General features: G+C 42.5%; 1 protein-coding gene across 3 annotated transcripts in view; it reads right to left on the minus strand.

The window, feature by feature from the left end:
* EGFLAM (EGF like, fibronectin type III and laminin G domains) overlaps window positions 1-4,571 on the minus strand; it is a 76,647-nt gene extending 72,076 nt beyond the window's left edge. For 2 of the 3 annotated variants that reach the window (XM_058823514.1, XM_058823512.1), the window contains exon 1: window positions 4,359-4,571. In XM_058823514.1, the coding sequence (XP_058679497.1) occupies window positions 4,359-4,467 (109 nt within the window). In that variant the 5' untranslated portion in view covers window positions 4,468-4,571. The remainder of the gene's footprint in view (window positions 1-4,358) is intronic. The other variant, XM_058823513.1, reaches the window with a different exon arrangement.
* Between the last annotated feature and the right edge of the window lie 6,982 nt (window positions 4,572-11,553).

Here is an 11,553-nt window from a genome sequence, read left to right on the forward strand (position 1 = left end):
TCCCCAGACTCACTGTAGTGCCCTAACTCCAAAACAACCCCTCCTCTCCAAAGCATCACTGTGAATCCCAGTATCTGGTATAGAATGCCTTGGTTTATTTTACCCTTCTGAACACTGGTGGAAGTCTGAATAGTCATTTCGGACATTGGCATTGGCAAAATGTGCCAACAAAAAATATTTACTGAAAGTTTCCTTGTACAGAGGAACATTGCAATTACATGATGGAAAGGGCACAAACATTTTGCTGCAAGTGAGACTAACTAAAGAAAACATACTCCAAAATGAGTAACAGTGACACACAGAATAACATGCTCAAGTGGACTAATTCACCATATTCATATTGCTGCCCTGGAAAGTATTCTCAGAATGCTCCTATCTGCATGAGGTAGTGATGTGATTGATCAGTTTTCAGAATTTACAGCCCATGGATCCCAGAGGTACAAGAGGAACTCCAATCAAAATCAAAATGTCACATAATGTTGTGATGCAACTTACACCTGAAGGTGACAAACAACAAATACATATATAATAAGTGCTTGATTTTATTGGTGTTGAATAAATCAGGCATTTTTGAAACTGTAAGAGGATGATACTAATCTTCCCTCAAATAAATTATTCACATCTTCTTTATTAGTTCTAGCTCGCAGGTATGCACATTCTCTGACAGCTCTACATTCCTCACATTAGGAATCATTCAGCTTCCAAGTCATTCCTCTTCTCAGACACTTCACATCCAGCAGCAATTCAACCTTACCCTTGCATGCTTTACATGTGGGATTAATGATGACAGTGAATAAGAATTCATCCTATTGTTGTTCCAAAACACTGTAATATTTAAAAACTCAAAAAAGCACCTTCTTTCCCAAAGACTGTTGCATTTTTCATATCTGTAGACCTGATTTCAAGGCAGTTTGACCTATTTTGATACATAAATACGGCTAGAATTTCAGAAGTGTTATTTATGTAGCAGCTCTTATTATACTCAGATTTTCTAAAGAATTCAAGTATCCCAGTGCCAAATCCATTGGAAAAAAAAGTAATTTACTGTAGTCCTGACCAAGGATCTGTACTCTTTTGAAACTCTGAAACTCTGGCCCTGGTATTGAGTGCTGCTCTCTTGTAAAGTCTTCAGGCTTTAACTGGTCTGATTCCTCCAGCACTTCCACAGAAAGCTGGTGATATCTACTGCTGTGGACATCTGGGAAAGAGATACAAGCCAAATTCTTTATTTATATTAGCTGGCAAGCATAATATATTTATAAAAGGAGAAGCATTCCTAAGCATCAGATATGATTATTTTTACTCTCCACGCAGACCATCTTACCCATTTTATTATTCTACAGGGCGTTGGAATTTTACACTCTGTTACTAAAGAAGCATCCATGCAATAGAGTGCAACAACTTTATGGCATGAACATCCACAGGACTGGTCAGCTCTTTTCCTTAAACTCTCTAAAATCATACAACCATTAAAATTAAATACTGTGTTTATATTAGTAGCAAAGGAACACATTGGGAGCTAGCTTCAGACTCTCTATTCTTCAACCAGTTGAAACTTGAAACAGAGATGGCAAAAACCTGTGCCTTTGCAGAAGGCAAAAACAAGAAAACAATGTGAAAACAGCAGCATGAGTGCCAGCTTCTGGGAGTACAAGATATAGAGAATCCCAGGCTAATCTGTTCCCAGCTATACTATTCACCACACGGTGTCTAAGGATTTGTTTTAAGCCCTTCCCAAAGAGTCTGTCATCCCGTTTTCTTGTCTCCAGAAAATGTATTATGTAACTGTAAATAAATGTTCAAATGATTTTAGCAGTCATCAGAATCTCTTGTATTTGAGTAGGACAGCCCTTTTCCCTGAAGATTAATTTAAGAATGTGCATTTGTGGCCATTTTACTACATATTTTCAACTTCACAAACAGGTTTCTCACTTTGCTGCTTTCTTGGGATTACAGAACTGGTCTTTGTAAACTAAACCCTGAACTGAAACCTGAGAAAAAATGGAGATCCATTTTACTATCTTTTTTCTTTTGATCCACAGGACCTCAAATTCAGCTTCTGTTATTGAAGATCAATTGGTTTTATGACTTCTCTCTTGATATAACCTCTTCCTGTCACCTCAGTTAAAATTCCTGTACAAGTCTCACTTCTATCCATATTAAAAGGGCAAAATTTAAAAAAAAAAAACTAAAGAACTTTTTACTATCTTATCTCTTCTTTACTTACTGAATGTGTAATTTTGTATGTGTGAGTAAATTATAGCTCTTTTCCACTCTTAACCACCCAGCATATGATATGCTGCAAAACAAGGCAGAGGTGTTCCAGCTGCTTGAAACTACATCTGTTCTGAGTGTTTTGAGGGCAACATTTCACAGTAAGGACCCGGTCATGGCATGCTTGGGAGCCCTCAATTCCAACAGTCCCCACAAAATACAGATGGGATTTAAATCATATATCATATATATATATATATATATATATATATATATATATATATATACACTGCACACAATCTCTGTGGGGGCTCTCCCTCTGCAAGTCTTGTTACAAGTGGATTTTGAAAAAATTTTGCCCAATAAAACCCCTTACTTCTTATACAGCAAAAGAAGAAAGAAAGGAATGATTGAATCAGTAGGTGAATCTGAAGTGTATTATAAAAAATTAACATAAAAATGCGTGCTAACAAAAGTAAGGTAAACACAATACAAACATGTTAATTAATTTCCTTCACAACACTACAGTTAAATTTCCAAGCTGTAACCCGTTTTAATTTAATGCACAGAAATACGTTTTCCCCAGGTCTGCCATTCTCCTGTGACTAGAGGGAAACACATGTAACAGTATGTTACAGTGAAAGAATATCTTAACATATTCACATATTTGCCTCCCCAGCTCCACATATCCAGTATTTTTAATGCAAACTACTAATCATTTCATTCACAACGTCTGTCTGCCTAATTTCCTCAAGTTCTTAATGGTGGCTATTATGACAACCAAGGATCATGGGACTAGATCCCTAAGAGACAAGGTCAGACCAGTAAAATTAGCCATCTGTCCAGTAAGGGTTTTAAGCTCAGGCTGTATTTAAGTATTAAGTTTCCAACTGTACAGGCACTTGTTTTCTTTTCATATGAGCAAGAAAAGGCACAATAGTGATTCTAAAAACCAGCAATAAAAATCTTTCAATACTGTGGGATAGATATAAAAAAGATCTAAAGCTTCAAACATTATGTGAGATGAGGCAGAACTTACTAAACTTTTTGTATTTTCAGCTGAACTGACCTCAGTGAACTTAGTGATAAGAGCCAGTGCTGGTCACAGACTCCAGGACAGTCCCAGTGCTTGAGACAGTCCCAGGCATCGTCATCTTCTCTTAGCACCGCAATTCGTAAAGTATACAGAATGTCAAACTTCATCATGCACTATGTCTCATCTTATTGTTTACATTTTACCTTACTGTTTAATATGCTGCAAACTGTAAAATGGTTTTAGCAGACTCGGGGTTTTAACTTTCAACCTCTCAGGGCTGTGCAGGACCTCCTTGATCAGCGCAAACCTCCCCTCGACAGCCGCGGGAACTCCCGCAGGACACGGGCAGCGCTCAGCCAGGAGCAGGACCCGGAGGCACGCAACCACATCATGCTTGGTACACGACAGCTGCATTTCTGGGACAAAATCATTGCTTCTCTGGTCATTTTTCTTTCACATGTACTACTCTGTGTCTTAGGTGATTCGCTGCCACACATACCAATGTCACAGCCGCGGACAACCTTCCCGACAGGTCACCCCTGACTGCTTAGGGGTTCACCTGGCTTCTAACTCTGCTCACGCCGCACCGCAGGTAACGGCATCCAGGGAAAACCGGATAAAATTTCCGCCAATTTCTTCCGCAGTAGCTGCAGCCTGGTCCTGGTTTGTAAACCGAGCGCACCCACTGTCACTGGGCGCAAGATATCGGAGGAAAGGGGTCCCACACCGACCCGGTGGGTCACACACCGACCTGACGGGTTATACACCGACCCGACGGGTTATACACCTACCCGACGGGTTATACACCGACCCGACGGGTCACACACAGACCCGGCAACTTGGCGGGTCCCTGCCATTGCCTGGGCATCCTCTGTTCCCCATGCCAGGGCGGCAGGGGCTCCCAGCGAAGGGCGAGGAGCGGCGGACGCCCCGCCGGGCTCCCGGGCGAGCTCCCTGACCGGCCCGACCCGCGGCGCTGCCCGCTGCCCACCCGGGCCCCGGGGCCGCCTGTGCCGAGCCGGGGCAGCCCCAGCGCCCAAGGGAACTCCGCCGGTGGGAGCGGGTCGCGGGGCAGGCATCGCTCGTCTGCCGCCGCCGCCCGTCCTACCTTGCCGGCGGGGGATGTTCCTGCGCGGCGTGGCCGCACAGCCGATGCACGAAGCCAGGAGCAGCACCACGGCGAGGCAGCGGCCGTGACAGCCGCCCGGCACCTCCATGTGCGCCGAGTCCCCCCGCCCGAGAGAGCGCGGAGCTGGGGCCGCTGGCCGCGGGCGAGGGGCGCCGGCGCCCTGCCGGGAGCGGAGCGGAGCCGGGGCGGCGAGCAACGGACAGCGGGGCTGGGACGAGCGCCGGGCAGGGCGGGGAGGGACGGAGGGAAGGGGGGAGGAGGCTCCGGCCCTTTGATGGGATTACGGCCGCTCGGAGCGGGGCACGGCTCGGCGCCTCCCCCCGGGGCGCCGCCCGCCCCAGCCCCGCCGGAGGGGTCGCGGCGTCCCCTGCCGGGAGACCCCGTGCCCGCGGGGCCGCTCGGCGGCGCGGCCCTGCCCTCAGGAGCCTCCCTGGGAACAGCGGGGCCCTGTGTTACCCTGGGTACAGCGTGTCACCCCTGGGTACCTGGGGCCCTGTGTCACCCCTGGGTGCAGTGTGTCACCTCTGGGTACCTGGGGCCCTGTGTCACCCCTGGGTGCAGCGTGTCACCCCTGGGTACCTGGGGCCCTGTGTCACCCCTGGGTGCAGTGTGTCACCTCTGGGTACCTGGGGCCCTGTGTCACCCCTGGGTGCAGCGTGTCACCCCTGCCTCAGCGGGGACCCCTGCTCGTTCCTGCCCCCCGGCCCGTTCCGCCCGACGGGACCCCAGCCCCGGGGCTGCTCGCCCCAGGGAGCATCGACATTTGACGCGGGTTTCCTCCTTTTTCTTTCCCCCGAAGGTACGGGGCTGAAATGCTAGCCAGCTGCTGGGGCGAAGGCGAAGCTAGGAAGAGGATTTGGTGAGGAAATTGTTGGTGAATTAAGAGGATAAATTAAGTTTAATCCTCGCCCCCCCAGATGGAGGCTGAGACCTATCCAGCCACTCAGACTAATATAGAAACCCCCGTGGAGATTAGAGGGGATGGGGAGGGCAGGGGGAGGAAGGCAAAGGGAAGTGCCGGAGTTTGACCATACGAGAAAAAAAACTGAGATAAACAAGAAATCCGAGGCATCTCTTCAGAGCAATGAAACATTGGTGGGATGAAGGACTAAGTCCATTTGGTTCAGTATCCCGTCTTTGAAATTTAAAAGAGAGAAGGAAGTGCAGAAACTTTGTATTAGCAGACATGAGATTATCTGTCCTCTGCTCCAGGTCTCATCCTAAGCTTGGTTAGTTAGAGATCAGTATAAACCCTGAAACACCAGAGTTGTTATGTCTTGAGGGTTCGTGTGGGCTTTGGTTTGGAAATTTGCTTCATTTGTTTATTTTGCTGTTTGCTTTGATAACTTTCAGTGGGTTTGATGTCCATATAAATTATGTATGTTTACACAGTCTCTTTGTGAATCTGTAAAACTGATACTCTGTTCAATGAGTTCCATGCTGTAATTTTATGACATGTGGAGAAAAACCAGGAAGAGACTAGAAGAAAAATTGTCTCTCTGTGGGAGCAATGCTGATATAGGAAAATAAGGAAATCTGTACCTCTTCAGGGTATGAGAGGAGACAAGGAAATGGTGATGAAGTCCTTTTGGACAGAAGATCAGAGGAAGGGATCCTGTAAAAGTACTGCAAGTACCTCGTGAAGTTGTTGGAGGCAACAACTTTTAATCAAAACCTTTACAGGAGACAGTGGAGAGGACAGCGCTTGCCTGCCTCAGGAAAGGAGAGGAGACAGAAACCTGGTCCCCTTAGAAAGGGCATCATCTAAGCTTGAGAGTGATCACTGCCAGGAGAATATGCTCGAGGCTACAGGAATTAATGATGAGGAGTAGTTTTGTTAGCATGATTGGGATGCCAGTGGTGTGTCTGTCTCACACTCTTATCAGCCTGCCTTTGCAGAGACAGAGGAATTGCAGTACATGTGGGAGAGCTGCAGGACTCATGGCAGGAATTCCTGGCAAGGTCAGTAACTGTGGTGTGCTAAGAAACTGCAGTTCACAGGGCAGAGAATGAACTCTGGACTCCATATTTGCCCAAAAGGCACATGGACTACTCACTCCTTGGCAAAAATGGCAAGCAGATCACAGCCAAGGGTGGAGAAAAGCAAAGCCTGTCCTTTATATACACTCCAAGTAATTGTGGTTTGTATAGTGTGCTGTCATCAAATTCATTACAATTTCTGCTTTTCTTCTTGCTTGATCACCTTCCTCCCTTCCTTCACTCCCCCATTGCCTTCCTCTGACTTTCTTTTTTGGCAGCACTTATAATAACCACTGTGGTTTGTCTTCTCACATATGCCCATCTACCCAAAGTATTCTGTGATTAAGTTGTAGTTGGACATATTGAGGACAAAATGATTGGAACACCAAAGTTGATACTGCTGAGTTTCAGGCAGTTATAAGATTCAGACAGATTTTGTAATTTTAATTACAGTTTTAGGAGATTATCTCTGCAGCCATGCAAGTTGGCAACTTGCCTTCTGCTGCGATGGAGCAGGATATTCAGTTCTGGATGTATGGAGAAGTGCTCTTCCTGAAAATCTGACCAACAAAGGTAATCCACCACAAGCCTGGTGAATTCCCTCTAAATAACAACACAATTCCCAGTAGCTTTCTCACTGGTAAGATTTTTACACTCTCCTCATTGGCATAGTCCCTGTTGTCTTCCAGTAGCATACTGATTAAAATTAATAAAACTTGGCACACATTTGTTAATGCAACCTTAAAGCTTAGAATTCTGTTTAAAGGATAAACATATGCATTGCTGTTCACTGATCTGGGAGATGGCAAGATGAGTGAAGACTTACATGAACTTTTGACAGTGCTGAGTTTTGGGAGGTTCAACTGTTGCTGAGTTTTGTGCCTGTCTCAGACCATCTTGTGAGATACTGCATCATCTTACAGACAAAAAATTACTTTTATCATGGAGGAGTGTGTTGTACCAAAAAAGCACAGTTGCCATTGTTACCTCTTGTCAGCATATTCTTCCAGTTGCCTCTCCTTGTCTTTACCTGAAATTTGTTCTGTCTGAATTTGGCTTTAATCAGTGGTCTGCCATTTGATTCAGCCTTAGAGCCACCTCTATACCAGTGATGAGATTTTTGCTTTGTTCCAGAGAATATGTAAAATATCTTTCAGGTGCCTGGTTCTCCAGTGGATGTAAATAATTGTTGATAAGGACTGAGACACAGTCTTTCAAAAGCCCATAAACCCAGGAGTCTAGTGGTGGTGGAGGCAATTTTCCATCTGTATCTCCACCACCATGGAAGATGCTGACTAAGCCAGCACGTGAATTTGGATATACTAGCCCTGTGTTCAGGTTGAATATTCCATTCTTTCTCTTGCTCTGTAGCTCTGGGAAGGAATCGGACTCCAGTCCACATAGTTTCTTACTCACTGAAGCAAAGGGATACAACACAGACAATTTTCCTCTCACCTCTTTTCCTTAAGAGGCAATGAATGTGCATCCAGCAATAGGGATGCAAGGAATGATGTCCTGGGAAGGCAGGAGAGAGTGTGTCTCCTACTTCTATGTACTCAGACCCTTCTAAAAGCTCCACATCCAGAAGGATCAACTCATCAACCTGATTCAGCTTGCATCTCCATTAGCCTGTTATATCAACATGGGATTTCCAAGTGCTGGAATCTAGAGCCACCCCTTTTCCTTGAAAAGGTAAAAATAGATACAAATGCAAAGCACTAAATTTTCAAGCACGGCCATAACCTCCCTTTCAGGTTTTGGAGGTCCAGTGTAGCAGGACTTCATTTTTTGGGTAAATTTCAAAGTTGGCACATCAGGACTCTAAGAAACAAAGTGTGTTTAGTAGGCATCTAGAACATTATTCATTCATAGTTAAAAATAGATCCCCACTCTTATTTTCAACACCTGATTTTACCATAAATCACTGTGGAAGGGACCTAAAACAGGATGTTTACCCCAAAACTATTTAGCAGAAGCAAGAAAACCTTTGTTTGTGGGCAGTTAAGAGACCAGATGAGAGGCTGGGGAGCAGAAGAATCTGGACAGTGAGGTGATTCATGGGGGTCGGAGAGTCTCGTCTTTGCCTTGGAGCTTGTCTTCACTTGAATCAGGAGTGTAAATTTATAACATTTCCAGAGTTGTTGAACATGTGAATACATTTAGTCCAGAATAGGATTAAAATAAAAACAGTGAAAAAGTCTTTTGAGATAGAAGTGTAAAAATGGTGGCATCTCATGTTGAAATGGGATATTTTGTACCTTTATAAATCTTTTTATGATAAGAGTATAGGGGGCAGATTAAGACATTTGGAATCTGGACATTTTCATAATTATGAAGAATGGATTATTTTCTCATGAATTAAAGCTTTAAAAATTCTGTTGTTCTCCCTCTTTTTTTTTTTTTTCTTAATAATCAGCATTTTTTAAAAGACAATTTCCAAATATGTAGCATTGTGTCTATTTGTTCATGATCCACTATAGACTTTTGTCAGGAGTTTTCCATAGGTTCTTCTCAAAGGAAGAGTGTAAATTTTTGACCTATTAAGGTCCTTTTAGTATGCCAAGGTCACTCTATCTGTTTTACCATCCTGGTATTTATTCCAATGAGATACTGATTAAGAGGTTTACCAATCTGTATATGTGTTGAATAGAATTATGTAGAAGAAAAGATTTTTTTATTGACTTTGGTAACTTCATATATTTATGGAAAATGGAAGGACTATTACTTACTAGTTTTCAAAATTAAACCTCAAAAATGTCATATCACTTAAAACCAGCAAACTTTAATTTACCAAGTCACATTTTGTTTTATAGCAATAACAAGCAAACCAACGGTAATTTGTATGTTATTATTAAATTAGAAACCAGTGATGTTTAATAAATTAATATATGTGTTGCTTCTACTAATCTTTATAATTAGTAATTGTTTAACTTTCAAAATGCCATAGATGTGCATAGAGTGCATATGACAATATCTCACTTAAAGCCATAACTCTTCTGCATAAACTGGTTTTTCCTGGCTTAACTAAAAAGTGTCTTGAGTAGAGTTTCTTTCAGCCAATGTACATCTGAACAAGTTAGGAAGTTCAGGCTGCCCAACAAACTCAAGGGTCATGGAAACTAGTTTTCCTGCAGAGTTGGTAGGGCTTCTTCCTTAGCATATTATTAGGAAACACATAAAGGTCTATGTGAATTTAAACTACATTGAAACAGTGAAGGGATGAGTTCATCCAATAGGTTCTTAGCTTCCGACACTATCAACTTATTTTGGATCTGGATCTCAACTGAGCCTTCAAAGCTCTTTCTTTCTTTATGTTTTCCATAAGACAGTCTATGAAGTCCTGATTTAATTCATTTAAGGGAAGGAACCCAAAACAATCCCTGCCTGCCATTTACTCATATCTCACTATAGAAACAACTGTACATCAGAGACATACTACACATGGACAGGTACTAAATGCTGAAAAAACAAGACCAAACATCATCAGCCTTCTCTTGTCACATAAATAAATATTTTACATATATTTATTACCCAGACTCATGAACTTCAAACCATCAGCTTCACCAAGGGCTCAGATTCTTTCTGCCCTCCCTTGTCTCTCGTATGGACTGGCTGTAGCATTGCCAGAAGCACACATGAGCATCTGCAAGCAATGACTGTGCTACAGAGAAGAGAGTCTTTACAACCTTCATTCATGTGCTGTCAGCTCTTTCTCCCAACCTCCCTGCCCCCTGCTGTGTTCTGGGCTATTTTTTGGTCCCTCCATCTCTTTGCTTCCTATGACATTTCAGGATGGTTTTACTAAATACATTTCACAGGTTACTTTGTTCCTTGTACTCCATCAGGACTTAAAACCACAGCCAGGACCTGTAGCTCTACACACAGAGACCAGGACATTACATAGAAAGGCCTTGTTGTGCCCCAGACTTCCAAGCATGCCACAAGTAAATGCTGAGAACAAAAGTGGGGAACGGGAGGATGATGAGCAGCAAGAAAAATAGTGGTCACAGCCCTGCAGTCATCTGACCAGCACAAAACATTGCATTGCTCATTGTTGTCTCACTCTTTTGCCCTCACTAATTTTCACTTTTTATGTCATATTAGTACTTATCATATTATCAAGTGTTCTTCCCTAACACACTATACATTTTTTATTAGTCACACATTGCAGTGTATTTATAATTAGATCATCTATATTTATAACTTACAATAATTTATAATGAAGAACTGGTATGCATTACACTGCTTAAAAAATAGGATTACATGCTATAAACTATAGGTCTTCTGTTTGTGGGCCGACTTTGTTACTTTGTTTAAAATTTAAAATAAATGTGATTAGGAGTGTGCACAATCACTCATTTGTGCCAGCACTCCAAAATGGATGTTGTAGTCTATGTGTTCAAATGCAAAAATGTAATCCTCTAGTTTCTTTTGGTAAATATTACTTTTTCTGACTCTTGTAGCAACAAATTTGACAGCTCCTCAGTCATACATTAGGGTTTCAGTGTGCTACAGAGGTCCAAAGTAAGCTCCAAAATTGTTCAATCTAAATAAATTTAACTACAAGATTGGAAGATTCTTAAGCAAAGGAGCCCCATGGAAATGGGGCCCAGCAACATGTGGTAGCTTGCGAGAGCCAAACCTGAAAAGAAAGATATTTAGTTATTCTTTCTGTCAGAATTGTTTGTGGATTTGTAGGTTCCTGGTTTAATAACCTTGTTTTCCTTCTCCTTTCCTCTTCCTTGGCTGTATTTTGGTAAGGTGGGGAAAGAATTGTTTTGAACTCAGACACTCTTTACCATGTCCTTTATTCAACTCATAAAGAAATAGCAGAAGCACAAGGACCAAAATACAAAAAAAAAAAAACACTTAAGAATATGAGCATATTTTTATACATCTCTCTATCCTTTCATCTCAAATAAGTCAATAATTCCAGTTTATTCCTGGTGATTTAGCAGAGCAAGATCTCCTCTTGTCAAGTCAGTTCATTGGACTAATGGTAAATGCAATGAAAAGCAGCAGAAGGAAGAAATGTGGTCTTTTATATGTTGCTTTAGATGTTGCTTGATGTTGCTTTAGACACTCATAAAGTTTACATGCATCAAATATTAAATATTTATTATTTGTAAGTGTGGCAGGTGTTGGAAAAATGATGGGTTTTTTGTCTTTTCTGTTTATGATAACAATATAATGA

This window comes from Ammospiza caudacuta, chromosome Z, assembly GCF_027887145.1.
Source record: "Ammospiza caudacuta isolate bAmmCau1 chromosome Z, bAmmCau1.pri, whole genome shotgun sequence".
In the NCBI taxonomy this organism is placed as follows: domain Eukaryota; kingdom Metazoa; phylum Chordata; class Aves; order Passeriformes; family Passerellidae; genus Ammospiza; species Ammospiza caudacuta.